The sequence below is a fragment of the Cervus elaphus genome, chromosome 16, assembly GCF_910594005.1.
Source record: "Cervus elaphus chromosome 16, mCerEla1.1, whole genome shotgun sequence".
Classification (NCBI taxonomy): domain Eukaryota; kingdom Metazoa; phylum Chordata; class Mammalia; order Artiodactyla; family Cervidae; genus Cervus; species Cervus elaphus.
The window spans coordinates 29,501,786-29,520,746 of NC_057830.1; the positions used below are offsets into that span (position 1 = coordinate 29,501,786).

The window sequence follows — 18,961 nt, forward strand, 5'->3', positions numbered from 1 at the left end:
TGTGATCCTATGGACTATGGTCAGCCAGGCTCCTCTGTCAATGCGTTTCTCCAGGCAAGAATACTGGAGCAGGTTGCATTTCCTTCTCCAGGGGCTATCCCTTCCTGACCCAGGGATGGAATTCATGTCTTCCGTGTTGGCAGGCAGAGTCTTTACCACTGAGCCACCTGGGAAGCCAATCAGGATAGCAGCCTTGTCCGAATCCCTAGGACCTGTGACTATATTAGGTTACATGGCAAAGGGAAATTAACATTGTTAATCAATTGACCTAAAGATAGGGAATGATCCTGGATGGTCCAGGAGGGCCCAATACTATCACAAGGTCCCTGTACGTGAGGAAGGGAGGGGGGAAAGAGACAATCAGAGAGATGGCAGCATGAGAAGGACTCAGCCTAACCTTGCTAGTTTTGAAAGTGGAGGAATGCTGGGACCTCAAAACGCTGAAAAGTCAAGGAAACGAATGTTTCCCTAACGCCTCCAGAAAGAAACAAAGGCCTGATGACAGCTGATGTTAACCGAGTGAAACTGACTTGGATGTCTGACCTCCAGATACTGTAAGACAATAAATCTGTGTTGTTTTAAGTCACTGGATTTGTGGTAATTTGTTATAGCAGAAATAGAAAACTAATACATCTGGGTTCCAAGTTCCTCTCATAATCAACCTCACTGCTTTTTAATGTTTGGCTCAACATGTGAGGAAAATGAAAGCAATCTTTAAAATCTCTTAGCTATACCTGAACTCTAATCTTCTAAGGGAGAAGATTTCTTCCAAGTTCCTCCTCTCACCTCTGCGCAAGTACACATCTTTATGGGGGGATTTCAGGCTCATTTCTAGTGGCTGCAAAGTCTGTGGGGCCATTGGGGTGGGATGAGAAAGAAGACAGCTGGAGAGGAGGTCTGAAAGCCCTTTTGGGCCTGCTTCCTAACTGCCTGGCTGCTTTTATAGTGCCACGGAGGCCAGGGCAGAGCATGTCAATGAAACAAAGGACAAACATGAAACAAAGCGCCATACGCAACCACGTCTTGATCAAATCTAGGAGCGATTCAAGTTAATAAGTAACATAACCCCACCACCTTTTTCATGGCTTTAATTATTACAGCCAGTAAAAAATATTCAGGCCATCTCTGTTTAGAGATGTTTTATTTACCCCTAAAGGCTAAAGTCCTCATTAAATGCAGAAGAGTTGTGTTCAATTCAACACATATGGTGAGATCACAGGCCAGTTTACTCTAATTTTTAAAGTGTCATTCCCCCTTCCCCCAAACACAGACACACAAACACTATACACATGGACTCTGAATACACCAAACTGCAATTACAATCTGGTTGTATCAGATTTTACATTATTACATAACTGGTTTAAAAGTCACTCTTATTTATGAATAGTTTTCCCTTATTTTCTGTTTCTGTAGAATGAATCAATCTTTTCAGGAGGCCATCTCCTACACTGTTTAGGGGGCATGTTACTGCTGCTAACAGGGTCTTCCTTTGCCCCTAAGTGTTTCATTCACATAGGTTAAACCTGGTTAAGGTCCTAAATGGCAGAGGACCTTTTGGTTTGAGGAGCTTGACAAAGTGTGTAAGTAGCAAAAGGAAAGGGAAAGAGGCTGGAACAACCCACACATTCTCAAGATCAACACCGGTATTCTTTTTCCATTGTGCAGAAACTTTGTCAGAGAACAGCCTGATTAGGATGTTTTCCAAAGTTCACACTGTTACCTTTTCCAAAGGAAAACCATTAAACAGCCTTATCTTTCCAGGTAAATTCACTGAGCAATTAAGTACAATTCCTTACTATGTCTTACATTAGAAAAGCCATTTTCCCCAATCATTCCTCACCCGGATGTGTTTTGTATCTTTCACTCTCACCTGGCATTACTGCCTATGGAAATGAAATGGCATGAGAGAAGATGGGATCATTCAAAATTAAGTTACTGCACCCTTTCAAGAGGAGGCTGAGCTGAGGGTGGTTCTGTGGTGCACAGATGGCCCCACCTCCACGAACATGAAAGCAGCAGAGGACAAGAAAGTCTGCAGCACCAACAGGCGTCTCTTGGAGCATGTGGTCAGAGACCAGCGAAGGAGACGGGTGGGAGGAATACACCTCTGCTCTCCCCTTTAATTTCAAGAATGGAGATGGGATCTGGGGCAGGACTGGAAAATGTGGTGCTTCAGGCAATGGGAAGTAACCCCAGATGAAACACTGCTGGGCCTGCACTTCTGACCTTTTTCTCGTTTAGAAAAAGGTGCTTATCATGTGGCTTACAATGGTCTAAGGCTAGAAGCTAAACTTGACTTTGTATTTGATTGCCAATTTTAGTGGCAGAATTGCACATCATGATATACAGCCCTGTTTGGTCTCCAGTTCTCGGGAAACTATTTCTGGCAGCTATATTCTAAAGGGGGTGAAATAAAATGCAGACTAAAGAGGCTGGGCATTAAATTTTTACAAAGGACAGGAAAGTAATGGCCGTTTGATTTCATACACTCCTATCAATGTAGATGCAAGCCTGTAGGAAGAGGCTTGGGGAAGCAGGGCCCACTGCTGAAGCTCTCAGTTCAAAGTCGCCTGACACTGTGCTCCTCGATCCCCTACTGAAGTCCCATACTCTCCTTCTAGTTCCTCTTACATGCCCCTAATGCTATTCTTATTATAATCTGAGAATTAAATTAAAATAGCATCTTTAACATGCTTTAGTTCTGTGGGAAAAGGAAATTATCAATCATGCAGTCACTATAAAAAAATTAACATCCTGAAAACTGTTTTTACAAAATCTGAATTAAAAAATGTCAACAATCTTATTTAATCTGCCATCACAAATCATTGTTCTTGACAATAAATAACGTCTGTGGCTATTTAAAAGATTTCTTAAAACCAGTAACACAAGAAATGAATGAGTATATAAATGTTTACATATCTATAAACAAGCATGATGCCCATAGCAGGGACAAATGAATTAGCAAACTCCTAAGTTGTTTCTGTTTGTACAGCTTGCCCTGAAGCTTTTGAGAGAAGTATTTCTTAAGTAAAATGCTGTGTTTCGCTGCTAAGAGAGGACTTGCTTTAAACTGTGGTCTCATTTTTGGTGAAGCCATGAAAAATTAGCATTGAAGATAATCATGTAAAAGTACATGGACTTGTTTCTATTAGTAGCACAGTATATTATTGACTTATTATTCATAAAAGTATCATTCTTAAACCTGCCAATGTAATTACAGTCACTTAATTTTTGTGCTATGAAAGTGAAGAACAACTTGTGACCACCTCCTTTGAGCAGAGGAATAAAGGTAAAGATGGCAGGATGTCTGGCTTCCCCATTACAGGGGAGTTTCAAGCCCAGAGGCACTGAATCACTTGCCTTCAGGTACAGAGGTTAGAAGTCTGGTGCCGGCTCATCCCCAGAGCTCTGAACACTGCTATTACTAGACGGAACAAATCCAATTTTTAAAATCTTATCTCAAAGGGTTTTTTTATCCCCACAATATTTTTATTTGGACCTGTTTCAATTGATCTGCAACGTTCAAAATGCAGACTCCAGAAGCATATAAAGTGGCCTGCCTGATCCCCTCCTAGCCCTCCCTGCCACCACCTATTAAATGTTTAAAGGCACTGAACACATACCCACAGGTGTTCCATTTGACTGACTTCCGTCCATCCAGTAGATCCACAATAACTTCTCCATGTGAATTTAAACAGTGCCTAATTTAACAAGATCACTTAGACTGCTAAATTTACAGGCAACCATATTAAATCCACCTCTTCTATAAGCTAACCAAGGTTATCTTCAAGGTTAAATTTCCAACAGCAGCATTAAACCACCTGGACAGTGGGACTGCTCCTAACATCTCCCTTCTCATGGCAGGCGAGGCACTGGCGAGCACCTGTCCGTTCAGAACTGGATACTTAAAATATTTGAGTCCAAAGAGCTTCTACAGGAAAAAATGACTGTGGGACAGCAATGAAGTCAATATTCATCCAGTACCCCTTTAAGCACTGAGCTCTCTGCTGGCTATAACAAGATCTATAACTTCTAAGAATTTTAATACAGGACTAATTAAAAAGTACCAGAAAAGAAATTCTCTTTCAGGGGATCTCAAAAGTAGAATACCCATGATTTGCTTGGACTGAAAAAAGAGCATTTCACAACAAACGGAGTTATTTACAGCTGCTTTGTCTTCATTTCCTAGGTTTAACTACCAGAATCTCTTAAATTGTCAGTTGCCTGGATTTATCCGCTGTAGTTACAGAGAATTGTGGCCAACAGAGGTTATATCATTAAGCTGTCTATAATTTTATTTGTTGTCTGGGGGAAGAGTATATGTGTTTTATATTCAGATTTAAAATTTGTGTAAGTTGCCTAGAAACCAAAGCACAGAAGAATTCACAGCCTGGATGCACACTAAATGAAGCTGCTGGAAATGGTATGTTTCCCCAACTACACTCTAGGTTGGGCTCATTCCCATCTAGCCTGTCATTAAAGATTAATCATATCTAGTTTTCCAGAGAGTTTGGTTTAGTTACACCATTGCTTTGTATAAAACTGGAGAGAAATCAGTATGTCTTTCTGTTCTGCTTGAAGGCACTTCATCTTCAAGAAATGAGCGTCCTTCCTCCTATACACCCCCACGATCAGGACAGTGTGTGTAGCTTCAGATTTGGGAGAACGAGGTCCAAGTAGTAAAGAACTTGCTTTGCATGGAGCATGGATGGACAAATGGATGGATAAATAGATGGAAGGTTTCTCACTCTAGAGGCATCTCCCACCCTGAGAAACTTCCATCCAAGGAGCACCATGCATTTGGTACACGTCTGACATGCCAACCTTCCCACCGTGTCAACACACGTCATGGTCACATTGTGTAAATGGGGGCTCAGTCAGAAAGTTGGTCAGGATCACTTTATCTGAGAGTGGACAGACACTGACCCTTAGGAATTTCTTAGCTTGACCTGCCAGGTAATAGGCCACACAATTTAAATAACTCACTTATAACGTTGCCATAGTTTTCAGGACTAATCGCTTCCTTTCTCCAGGAGTGTCCGAAAGCCTACAGAGAGCAGGTGGAGAGGAATGAACAGAGCTCATGGAGTTTCCTGTTTAGTTTAGTAAACTGGACAGTTAATTACTCCTAAAACATTCTTTATTCAGTTCTCCAGCAATCTCCTAGAAGAAACTATGCCCAGAACAAAGGTTACGCTTTACTTACTCCACAAAATTAGGGGTGGAAGAGAAATGTGGCTACCTCAAGGGGAAAAATGCAAGCTAAACTCCTTGGAAAACACGTGAGTTCATCAGGTTTTGGTGCTGAGACACTGTGTTTTGTTTTTTAATATCATCTCAAACAATAAAACCCTGCACACACTTCATAACCAAACGAGGCAATACTTTGAGAATGACTTCAGGTGCCAAGGACAAAAATATTTTTCATGGTTATTTGTACAATCATTTTCTATTAGTGAACTCTAATCAGCTTTCTGGGTAAAATAACAAAGGAAGACTTCTGGTTAAAATAAACAATTCTTCAAGTGGTTAGAGGTTGTTAAAGAAAATTTCCCTCTCTTTTAAAAGTCACAATAAAGGCTAAAAGGTGGACAAAAAATGTTATTCCTAAAACGTCATAAAACAGTTACCTCTACCCAAACTAAACTACCATCAGTGCTCTGAGGTCTTTTTGGTAAAACGCTTCAAAAGCCTCTATGGGTTCTCCTGCAGTTTTCATGCCCACTCAAGACACCTCTTCTGTGATGTTCACACTAAAAAGCAGCGTTATCTGCTGCAAATGAAACGTCCAAAAGGTGCTACCACTCTCTGCAAGTGGCACACTGAGAAGGTACATCTTGCCAAATCGCAGTTAGCATCTGATCCCCTAATAGTTGAACAGGCAAGAGAAGACACTCAAGGCACTGATGCAAGGACAAGCTCGTGGTCAGGCTGGAAGAACAAGATCACAGGGCTCCAAAACCCACAGCCCCCACTCGGCTGACTGCAAGCCTAGAATCTCGAGGTCAGACGTGGGACTCGTGGCGACAGCTTTCTTCCATCTGAGTTCTATCATGCCTGGTGACACTTGGAACCGACTACGATGCTTTCCCCACACTGAAAAATAATTCCCTACCATTGTGACATCTGCTGAAAAGAATGCAATGCCACACTTTTCTTTTTTAAGAGCAAGAAAATACATATTTTGTTTTATGGCCAATATTTAAGATAATTAAGGAGTAAGGAAAGCTTTTCAAAAAAAGATTAAATACCTTTATAAAGGATGAAAGACCTTCCCCCACCTTCCATTATGATTCTTGTCATTTTAAGAGTGCTACTCTTAGGAATTTATTTAAAATTTAGAATTTTTTTCCATAGGCAAAGATTAAAAGAAAGTAGGACCTACCAGATAAATTCTATCTTTATAAATTATAACTTCAAAAATAAAATAAAGAGATTTTATTTTCATATTTTCAAATAGCTAAATTTTTTAAGTGTCCCTGGGTGGCTCAGGGGTAAGGAATCCACCTGCCAATGCAGGAGACTTGGGTTCGATCTCTGAGTCAGAAAGATCCCCTGGAGAAGGAAATGGTAATCTAGTCCAGTATTCTTGCCTGGGAAACCCCATGGACAGAGTTGCCTGACGGGATACAGTCCACCAGGTCACAAAGAGTTGGACACAACTTAGCGACTAAACAACAAAAATCTGAGAAATCAGTGGTAAGATCTTGAAAAAGCAAGCAAGGTCACTGGGAGATGGCAACTGGGCTCAACCTTAGGCTTCAAGAGGTGCTCACACAGGATCATATATGTGTACATCCTCATAAAAGAACTCTTAAACACAGCAGGGATTTGTAAAGACATCTCAGTCACTAGGTGGCAAAAATCTAGGGAGATTTAAAACACAAGTATTTGTATAATCCTTTGTATTCAAGAAAACTCAATGCGACCAGAGTTACCACAGGGGCTTCTCCTAGAGGTCTACAATCAGGAGTCTTGCGCTCCTGTCTGAAGTGAAGCATATGACACGTTGACAGCACAAATTAAGAGGGGCGGGTACCTGCTTATATTGACAGACAAGCTGTACCACGAGTGATTTCTTTAAAAAACATTCTCTGAATCTGGTGTCAAAGCAATTCGTACAGAGAAGAGCAAATCACCAATATAAAGGAGATTCCTTAGAGTTTCACTACTGCTTAGCTAATTCAAGATGTTCCGACTATTCCTCAACTTCAGTCACACGGCTGACTCTGGGCACTGGCTGCTCCTAGGAGACGCAGAGCTGGAGCAGACTTTTCACATATGCCAACAGTTGATGTCCACAGTTTCAGGAGAAAAGTGCTATGTGGTTATTGTTAAAAATGTTTTCCTTCCAAACTATTAAATGAAATGCTATGTGTACAGGGTGTCTTTCCACTTCAATCCCAGGTTGATAACAATAAAACCAAATAGTACCACTCAATCCAACCCAGTCATGAAAGAGAATGGCAGCAAAGCCTGCCTGTCAAGCTCCTCTTTCTAGAGGTTCATATTACATCACTGAAACAGTATATCCTTTATCCCAGTGTGGTTCATGTCAAGTCAAAGATGGTCAGCTGATCAGAATTGAAAGCATTATTGTTCCAACCTTTCTCCATTAAAAACACAAGGATATTTACATCTTCCAAATAAGCACCTTTAGGTTTTGGCTCATAACAACTGATTCAATGTGTGGCTTAAGGACAAAATTATTAATATCCACATAGGAAATCCCATGGACGGTGGGCTACAGTTCACGGGGTTGCAAAAAAGTGGGACATAACTGAGCAACTAAACAAACAAAAAACAAAGACTTTCAAGCGGCCTTCCCTGGTAGTTTAGCGGCAAAGAATCTGCCTGTCAAGCCAGAGACCTGGGTTTGATCCCTGGGTCGGGAAGATCCTCTGGAGAAGCAAATGGCAATCTACTCCAGTATTCCTGACTGGGAAATCCCATGGACGGAGGATTCCTGGTGGGCTGTGGTCCATGGGGTCGCAGAGTCAGACACCAGACACGACTTAGCAACTAAACAACAGCAAGATAATCTCAAGACTAGCTCTTTACTTTCAAAGTGTTTCAATCTCAATCCTTATGCCATGTATGCCCCATTTAGAATTTCCAAGTCACAAGGAGCACGGTCTCAAATTCTCTTATGTCTGTGTCAGAGTACTTAATTTGCATTTACCAGCTTTTTCCTTGGATATCCTGAGGTTATTCCATCAAATACACCTATATAGTAAGAAAGGAGAAAATGGGGGAATAAAGTATGTTTTTAGTGAGTATCTAGACATATTTTTGTTTGTCAAAGATCCCCCTTATGAAGATACCTAAGCTACTATTCAAAAGGATAGTTAAGAATAAAGTTAAAATAACTGCTGCATGCATTTTGGCTTTCAGCATGAAGTAAGAATATTGATTACATTTCACATGTATCTGAAAAATATAGCTTTCAAATACGTACCCTGCAGGAATCCAGACCAAACTTCTAATAGAGGACAAAGTGGGGACATGGCCTCAACATGTCATTTAGAAAGCAATTCTCTCACTTTTGATAGTTTCACTGCACTGACCCAGCTGACAGCAAAACAGGGGCAGAGAACAACATACAAAAATTTTAAAGCCTCCATTTGATTAAGCACATAATGTAATTTGATATGATAAATTTCTATTTACAGTATACAACATTTAATTGCTCACACATGAGATTTCTGGCATTTAACTTCTGCCTACATGATATTGTTTCTGAAATGTCACAAAATAAAAACAAAAAAACAGTATTGTGATTTGCTGACTCTCACCAAAGACTCAATGCAAAGCTCATGTTTCTAAATGTCAAAAATTCCCGATGTGGTATTTTTGGTGAAAGGCATATTAACTAGATTTAATTTATTATTAACTATATTATCATATAATTAACCTAACATTTTATTTTCAAGAAGAGGGGCACTTTGAGTCAGAGAACTGTACCTTCAGTGAATCTCATTTAACATGAAGAGTCACTGACAAATGGGGAGAGGACCACACAGGTAAACCATCAATTCTCATGGCTCACCACAGCACCTATGGAAGAAGGATGAGCCAAAGTAACAAGGCCGGAAGGAGAGGAAAGCTGGACAAGGAGGTTCAGAAACAGGGAAGGAGTCACTGCGTGAGCTGCTGCAGGGACCAAAGGCGAGAATGGAGACACAGGCCGGGCACTTGGCACCCGGAGGAGAGACTAGGAGCAGAATGAAGAACAAAGGTATCAAAAGAAGAGGTGAAATGAGGACACGCCGAGATGGCACCTCAACTGTGCCAGCCACCAGTGTCCACGATCTGGGCATAGAGAACTCCCTCAGAGATTAACAGCACCCAGGCATGGGGCTATTCTTAGCTATCTGAGTTGGCTGAAGTCAACCAAGTCAGGTGTGCCTCCAGCTGCAGTTTCCAATCTGCTGGGAAGTTATATGGGTATCCCCAAAATAGCAAAAATAACCATTCTAAAATGAACTCTAGTGTTCGAGCACTTGGCCCAATGTTAGAAAACCCTTCTCCCCATTATACACAGGAGTACACACATACCCTACCCAGCGGACCTCTGACCAGTCCCACTGGACACCTAAGGTGAAGGTGAACCTTGCTGCCTTTCACCGCTCCCCCAAAGACACAGAAAAACACTTCTCAATTTCACCCTGCAGCTTCTGAGTCAATGGAAGCACCTTTGAACAGCAAAACTTACTTATATCAAACAAATCTGACAGGCATGTTTTAAAGACAGTGTCGTAAAGCCTGCCTCATCTCCCCAGAAGCAAAGTCCTCTCTGGTCCTGAAGGGACAGGCCTCCTGATTGGCCGCGTGAGGTCAAACAGACCGCTAGGCCCAGAATGGCTCCCTTGCACCCGCCGGCCCCCGGTGCAGCGCTGGCCAGCCCAGTACTCCGAGAGGGCCAGGAGGTGTAACCACAGCTCCAGGAGGCGCGGCCGAAAAGGACAGCATGCTACGAGCAGCTGGACTCAGCGAGTCAGGGCCAGCAGTGTCTTCTTGGACACATGAGACAAAGGGCGTCTTCAGGCCTGCTCCAAGTCACACCAGAGGTTTCCCGGACCCCTCACGTTAGTGTGAGATGCTGGAACATGTGCCTTCTGATCAGGCCACTTTCCACGTTATGCTTAATACAGCAGGATGAGAGGAACCGCAAAGTGTAGCAAACCACAGGGGACTCAGCAACTCACTCACGTCCCCCTGTAAACACTGGAAGAAGAGGTCTTCAGCACAAACACATGTAATCAAAAGAAGGGCTGGGGTCTGGAACATCAAAGCCCCTCGGCTGTGGCACACAGCTGACAAATGGGAGACCCTCAAGATACACGGGAACACGCTGAAAGACGGGAGCAGAGAGCGCTCACCTGCCTGAACTGAGGCACATTTTGAAAAGCGAACCTAAAGACATGATCCAGTGAGAGCGGAGGGAGTTTATGTAATAACTCTCCCACCCTCTGGAATTTGCGCTGAAAGAGGATGCAGAGTTGAGGTTCAGCAGCTCTCTGGTGCCTCGTGGGAGTAAGTCCCAAAGGTCCCTTTTCATCTTCAGGAGCACGCAGTTCAGACCTCAAGCTCCACCTGTGGGCCACCATCAGGGCATCAGCACAGGCTGTGTTCCCGGCCTTTGATGGATGGTGAGGTATCAGTCAGGTATATGCTTCTACAAAAAGCTGCTCTGAGGAACGTATTTCCTCCTCATTATCAGGTGGAGACCTACCTGACACCACGTTCTGGTTCTCTAGGAACACGTGGAACAGGGCCAACATGTTCTGTTACTGGGTGTTGTGAGGGAAAGCAGCCTACTTAAGCTTCACGACGTTCTTCTTAAACTAAGAAGAGCAGATGCATGAAGAACAAATACAGAGAGAAGCACTGACTCCATTTCATTGAAGTCAATACAGGTAAATGAAGAGAAATGTATTGCCAAAACAATGACTGCTCCTCACCCACACAAACATGCATCTGCCATGTACCTGTGTGTGCTAACACTACTTCGCTTGTGCGTGCCTGCACACTGCAGAGATGAACTGGGGGCTGCAAACACCACACTCCCCACCGGCCTGGAACCACACCTCACCAGGAGGGGTCTTCACCAATGTAGAGAGCAAGATGGGTCAGAAAAGCCAGCCTGGCCAGAAGATAAAACAAAAATACCAAAGAAGTAGCAAAACATCAGAGTAATAACCCCTTTCAGGATTCAATTATGCTACTTTGAAGTTAAGACTATTTGCATTAAAAAAAAAAAAAAGACTATTTGCATTTTAATAAAAGCCAGAAAGCAGGAGACCATTGTGTAACTGCATATTCTTTAGAAATAAGTCGAGAGTATCAATTTCACCATAACTCTTAAAGTAGAACAGAAATAGCCTCACAGTTAATTGCTGAACAGAGAGGCTCATCTTCCATAATTTCCATATTGTGACTACACACAAGTCACACAAGTCACGAGGCAAGCTGGCAGCATACCCTCAGATCTTGAAACGGATGTCAGTTTGATTCACACTGAGAGAAGAAGAGGAAAAACAGCACTCTGCTGGCACTTTTAACATCGACTGTCAGACACAGAAAGTCAAAGGTAAAAGGAGGCATCCACAGGCCCTCATCACTGAGTCCAACCATCCATTCGGGAGATAGTCCTATCAGATTACAGTCTGCATTTACAAAAGTTTACTCCAGTACACTGGGGATTGTTTTCAAATGGATTTAATTAAGGTATACAAGTCCTAGAGAAAGCCAGGACTATGGCTGCAGTTAAATGCTGATTCCAGTATTCGTCAATCAAGTCATCTTTTATGACAAGTAAAGATCTTTCCACACAGCATTTCAAAATCACTGAATTAAAAAAACAAAACAAAACAGTAATCTGAATGAACCACCTTGGAAGTCACAAAGTAGAAGTGACAAATAAAAAACATGCTCTCATTCTTTTTTAATAATTATTTCCACCAAAAGATTTAAAGGACAAATACCAAAATATTAAGAGTAAGTAGCTCTCTGGATAACTGGATTACCAGTAGTTTTCAATTTTCTTCTTTACACCTTCTTAGATTTCCTATATTTTCTCTAATAGTATCACTTTTATTATGAGAAAAAAAATTGTTAATTTCCTTGACTCATGGTTTGTTTGAAACTGGAAGGCCAGGCCTGAATACACCTAGCTGAAATCGAAAAACAGGAAAGGTGCCACACCAGAAAACAAAACTGAGTTATCCTGGGCAGAAACTGGAACACACCATGGCTGCAACAGTCAACTTGGCATTCAAACCAGATTTCCACAATCTGAGCAGCATGACCTGGTGGAACATGGAGGCCACTGAATCCTCCCTGTTGGGCATGCTGTAGTCCATGCCAGCCTGAGGTGTCGCCCAGACTTTAGCAAGGGACTCTCCGAGGCACACGCTAAGGTTTAGTGGAAACTCAGCTTTTTATGTTAACAGGGGCTTGGTTATCACAAATAAAACCAAATTAAAGTTCATTCCAACCTCCTGCCCCTTTACTCCCTGAGTAAACCTTTCTCAGTAGCTCCCGAGATATGGCTGAATTCACTTTTTCCCTCTTTACCATGTTCCCTGATAAGCTCCTAGAGGTGTTTATAATCACTGAAACATCCAAAATATCAATAACAGATACATGGAGGAGTAGAACATTCTTAGAAAAATTTACAAGCTGATCAGTGCCCAAACAGCCAGTAAAATGCTGGGTCTCTCAAACCCTGTGGTGAAGGAGTGGATGGCTTGAGGCCAAGCTGCCTGGAGCAGTGATCAGAGGGTGGGCAGGCGTCCACGGGCTCGGGAGGGCGCTGGGAGCTCAGGCGGGAGAAATGCAGAGCGCAGGGAGAAGGGCGCTCACGCCTGAGCGTGCCGACCACTAGGGCACTGAGAAAACAGCCTGTGGAAGCTGTGGCTCTGGGGTCGGGGGTGGCGATGGGGCTCGGCTCCTGTCAGGCACACACACCTCCTAAAAGGCAAAGGCCAGGAAAGTTGAGACTGGTAAAACGATCTGAGGTCTGAGTCTGTGCAACACCCCTAAGGAATTCAGTCATGTTATCATGAAGCCTGACAGCTTCATTCTTCACTCTCCTCTCTGCTCCACACCTCCCAACCACGTCTCTTCCCAGAAGTATGTGGTTGGCCTCTTGATATCACCGCTTCCCCACTTAGAGGACAGTGACAGGGATGACTCTGCATCGGGGAAGGCAGCAAGTACAGAAGGCTGCATCCTAGGGAATACCACAGGCCCATTAGAGAATCAGTTTATATAAAGGAGCACAGACCAAAGACACGCAAGCACCTCCCCCTTACCAGGACGCTCTGCTCCATGTGCATTGTCTGAGAGCGGCTGCTGCCCCGTCACCTCGGCCCCTTCCCTCCACACACACACAGACATTTCATATTTTGGTAATGTGGACCAAAAGCCTATCACAACTTGGAGCCCATGGCTCTCATGGCATCAGAAACAATGCCTCACTTTTAAAACTATCCTGAAATGAAATTCTGCAATACTGTAAGTCACATAACACATATGGGGAGACCTTAACAGAATGCCTCATCTCTGACACAAAGGAGAATCAAAAGGAAAGTCTGTCAGAATGCATTCATTCAGATTTCAGTATTTTCAAGCCTCAGTACCCTGTAAGGCATAGTGAAGCATTGAGAGGCCTGAGGAATCCCCATAAACGCAGCGCTATTAACACAAACTAAGCAGGTGTGTGGTGTAGTTACTCAGATACAAAAGCATTCCCACTGATGGCAGGATTTTCTGAAATGGCAAACAACTCTTGGGAAAATTCAACAAAACACAATCTTTCCAGATTTACCTGGCACTTACATTCCTAGGTAATTCAGTAAATATTAAAGCTGTGTATATGAAAGAGCTTAAGGCTTAGACACAGATTTCTCACCTGGGTGACTCTCCAGCAGACACCTGGAGACTGTGGGAGGCAGCGTGACTCCCTGCCACGCTGCAAACTGCTGGCATTGTACACGCAACGCTCCTGGACTGAACCCACTGAAGTCCAGGAGCCCCCCAGTCCCTGTAACCCCCACATCATCCCCATGGGGGTGATTCTGCCCAGTGAGAACCACCCCCTTTCATCAAACTGCCCCCACAGTGATGAAGCACCTACGGAAGCCAGACTAATTCATGCAAATTGTATTCAGTTGAGGTTGTCTCTTCAGCGCCCAGATCATAAGAAAAGCATCTCTGCCACTATCTCCCTCCCACAGACTTCTGTCACTTGGGGGCCTCTCGTCTTTTCCTCTCGTGAGGTAAGGTGCCTGCCCTCCCTGAAGAGTATTACCTTTAACCTGGCTGTTGCTAAAAGCCACTTTGGATCATCACAAACTCAAAGGACAGATGGGCCTGTAACAAGCACTCTGAGGCTCCTGCTTCTGCTCACACGCAACAGTGGTCATGAACCTCACTCATGATGCACGGGCTGTTTTACCAGAATGCTCCGTCATGACCGATGATATGACTTATTTAGAAAAATAAGTTTATTTGATAAGCTCACTGCCAGAATAAAACATACCTGCAAAACCTAGGATAAACAAAATAAGGAGCAACTTTCAACACTTGGTCTTGAAAGTGTACAGTAATCCCTGCTATGTCAAGTGATATGACAGATTCTTCCTGACAACTTTTGTGAGGTCTCTGGAAATAGCCCAGATTTATACAAACATCCTTTAGTTGCATTTTTACCAAAGAAACCTTAAAAGCTACCTAATTCTGTAAGCTAGAAACTTTACCATTTAATTATTTAAAGCACCATAAAACATGATTCTATATATACACGTGTCTACTCTATACTAAAACAATGTATGTAATCAGAAATATAAACTTAGAACCTTTGGTTTGAATAATAAGAGAAACTAAAAATAGAAAAGTACAAATATAAAATCCTTTCTAAAAGTAAACTAATTTTATATCAAGTTTATAAGAAAAAAAAACAAAATGGAAAGTTGTCAAACTATTACAACCAAGCCTGATGGTAGAATCTAGACATTAGAGAGAATAGAGTACCAAGGACTGTAATTTTAGTTAACATTTATTAAAGATGTTTGAAAAATTGCAAAACCTGAAAATTGTTCCTAGCTTTCTTCTGTGCAGAAGAATATTTTAAAAATAGTCAAAGATTAAGGTTATTCCTTAAATATGGTCTGTGATTAAGGATGTGGAAAAAACAGAAGCCTCATACATCACTGGTAGGAATGTAATAGGGTGTAACCATTTTGGAAAACAATCCGGCGGGTTCATGAAACGTTAAACGTAAATTTACTGTACGACTTCTAGGTAACTACCCAAGAGGACTAAAAGCATATAGCCACCAAAAAAAAACCCCACCCAAAACATAATAAAAAACTTCACACATATCCACACAAAAACTTCTGTGAGTCTTTAAGTTGAAAGTTTGAAAGTCAGTTGCACAGTTGAGTCTGACTCTTTGCAATCCCATGGACTGTAGCCTGCCAGGCTCCTCTGTCCATGGAACTCTTCAGGCAAGAGTACTGGAGTGGGTTGCAATTTCCTTTTCCAGGGTATCTTCCTGACCTGGGGATCGAACCCAGGTCTTCAGTGGTGCAGTCAGATTCTTTTACCACTGAGCAACTAGAGATAAAAACAGCCCCAAACCAGAAACAACCCCAAAGTCCATCGCCTGTGAATAGACATACAAAAATGTGGTATATCCACATAACAGAATACTACTGAGGAATAGGGACCCACTACCGACACATGCACCTTCAAAAACATTACGTGAAAGGGGGCAAATACATAAAACCATATACTGTGTTATTCCACTGACATGAAATCCAGAAAAGGCAAACTTATAGTATAAAAACACGAAGTAGATTACTGGTTGCCCGGTGCTTGGGAGACGGGGGGCGGGTGGGATAAGGAGTGACTGCTAATTGCCACTGGGGATCTTCTGGAGATGATGGAAAATTTCTAAAACTAGATTCTGGTGCTGACTGCACAACTTGGCAAATTTTCTAAAAACCAGTGAATTGTACACTGAATTATATGGTATGTACATTACACCTTACACAAGCAGTTAACAACACACATATACACACAGAGAGTCTACAGTTGAAGCCCTGGACAGCTACAAAGTGTTAAATCTGTGTTTTGGTTGTCTCTCTTATTTTCTTGACTCCACAGTGGAAAAGATGACATCAGGCTATTAACATTATGAGAATGCAGAATTTTGCTATTCAATTTCCTCTTAAAGATAATAAAGGAGCATGAGGGGAGGGAGTCATGCAAGGGGAGCAAATAAATCTGCTCTTTCCTCATTATGTAGTTCAAACCGGGTCATGGCCCTATTAGCCAGTAACCACGAGTAGCTTACTTATTACTGGGCGCTGCCGGCGGGGGCAGTGCTGGGGCCTGGGAACAGAGTCCAGCCCCCTACAAACACAAGCAAGACCTTTGTAATGGGCAAAGCCAGGCCAGGCACTAGGCTATGCACGATAATAGACATCCAAAGCAATTAGGAAATGAGAAACTACAGAAATTCTTATGTATTAAAATCTTATGTTCATGTATTAAAATCTAACACAAGCCACTTACCTCAAACTTAGGTTTTGTTAAAATCAGTATCAACTTAGTAATTTTACATAATCAGAAAAACGAATCTGGTAAATCACGCATACTATGCACAACACCCTAAGTCAACCTACGACGCCTGCACTCCCGTCTCTTAAAAGAGGCAACTTTCGCCAAGCAGCTACTAAATAAACTCGCTAGCTCTGCTTTGCAGACTCATGATGGACCGTCTCTGCAACAGGACATGGGACTAGATGGCATCTGGCACTGTTACTACCGAACCAGAATGGGTCTGGGGCTAAGTCTGAGTGCCATGGGCTGACACGGCTCATAGACGGAAGGTTGGAAGGGCCAGGGTGACGAGCATACGGAACAGCCCCTGCTGGAAAAAGGGTCATGAAAGAAGTAAGTGTGAGGATAAGCTAATCAAAGTCTCTGGAGTTTCCTGACCACCCATAGCCAGGCCAACAAGACTGCCCCTGCCATCTACTCACAGAAGGTCCCAGCCAGAAGACATGCATTTTAGGACCATCATATACATCCCTGTATAAAAGTTTCTGAATGAGGGGAGAAAAAAAAAAAAGTACATAAGTGGTTAAGAGGGCCAATCTGATAGAAACGGTGTGGAATTATTTTTAGTTGAAGTGGATAGCATCTTATGAAAATGAAATGTTGTGGAAAAGAATATTCAGGCAGGAAAAGGGAAATACTATATTTGTCCCCTGCTCTCCCACCGCTCTTAAGCATTTCCTCTACTCTGGGAAGAAAGCAATAAAACTGTTCTCCCTCTGCTCAGAGACACAGTGACCAGCAGACCTACTGGCAGACCCCGTGCTTGGGCTTGGAGTACTGAAAAACACCACCTCACACTGCTGTGGCTCTCGGCTGAGAGGTGCCCCCTTGGCCTAAGAAATCCCTCCAGGGGCTCTCACTGCTCTGCTGGGAGGAAACGGGGAGACCATTCCAGCGGCCTCCTTAGGGGCCCACACCACCCTGACTGCTTCTGAGCCTGCAGCTGAGCAGCACCCTGACTGCTCTCTGTCAACAGAGGTAAGAATATTCCAAGAATGTCAAGGAGGACTAACAAAAATGACCACAGCGTTTTCTCATGACTCATTCCCCTCATCCCATCCCACTTTCTCTCTCATTCCTTCATCTCTATTTAAAATACACTTCACAAGGGAAAAGGAGGGATTAGGTGAATAAAAGTGGCTACCTTCATAATCTGATGGAGCAAGCTGGCTAGTATAACATCTGACATGAAAATTACCCTACATTAAAAAAAAGTACTTTCCTTCCCATAAAAAATTTAAGCATGCTCATAATTTAGAGGGCACATGGAGTTTAAATCGTTAGCAATTAAAAAGCCAAAGTCAGTCCATAGAGTTTTGTCCAATGACCCTTTTAACTACTTGAAAATGAGATCTGATTATCAAGTACTGTTATGGCTTATCTATAAAGATTTCTTCCCCAAAAATACTGATCCTGGGTTTACATGAGCAAGGACATTCTGATAAGCCTTTTTAAAATCAGGTACAACCCACTACTCATAGTTGAGACAAACACTGGGCCCATTTCTTCTGTGTCTGGGTGGGTTTCTATTAGTAAGTCAGTACCTGGAGAAACTTACTACTCCAAGCCAGGTCTACCTAAGAATCTATTACTGCAAACTCAGACCTCTGTAGCTATAGGATATGTGTATGTATCTCAACACTTGTTTTTAAAAGCTTCTTGGAAGCTCAGGACACCAACAAGCACTGTATTTCTTGATGGCCACACTTTTTGCAAATTAAGATCACTTTAATTAAGACCTGAAGCCAAATCAACAACACAGCCCTGATGACGTCAACTAAAATTCTCTTTGGAGGATCCCAGTGGAAACTTCCAACAGAATGCGAGGCAGTGTTTCCCTGAGGCAGTGGCCCCAAACAGCAGACTCCTGGGTCAGCGTGGGAGACAGGTGCACCTTGATGTATGGCTGGGACCTGTCAGGGCAGTGATGAGGCTGCCTCCTCGGTCTTAACTATGGGGACACTTCAGCTGGTCCTACAGACACCAGCCTAATGCTCAAAACTCACACCCTTAGGGCCATTTCTCCCATGGTTACATTCCTTGGTCTAGCTTACTGGTTCTCACGGTTCCTTCTGTTCTCATTAATATACCACCAATGACAAATGACTTTATGCCCTGGTAAGAAAAAGCCCTTTATGCCCTGAAAAAGCCCATCACCAATAACATTAATAACTACTGTTGTTGAGCAGTGACACAGTGCCAGCTCTTTGCCAAGTGCTTTGCGGTAACTATTTTACAGATGAGAAAACTGAGGCTTACACAGGCTAGTTTATTCAAGATAAAAAAGCTAGTAAGAGGTGAATACAGGATTTCAATACCACGAAGG

At 42.7% G+C, this 18,961-nt stretch overlaps 1 protein-coding gene across 13 annotated transcripts in view; it reads right to left on the reverse strand.

Moving 5' to 3' along the window:
* LOC122709939 (aminopeptidase O (putative)) overlaps nt 1-18,961 on the reverse strand; it is a 392,862-nt gene that overhangs the window by 43,438 nt on the left and 330,463 nt on the right. For 2 of the 13 annotated variants that reach the window (XM_043927321.1, XM_043927320.1), the window contains exon 14: nt 11,257-12,975. The exons of the other annotated variants lie outside the window; for them this stretch is intronic. In XM_043927321.1, coding sequence (XP_043783256.1) covers nt 12,886-12,975 — 90 coding nt within the window. In that variant the 3' untranslated portion in view covers nt 11,257-12,885. Of the gene's footprint in view, nt 1-11,256; nt 12,976-18,961 lie in introns of those variants that run through there. 13 annotated transcript variants of the gene reach the window in all.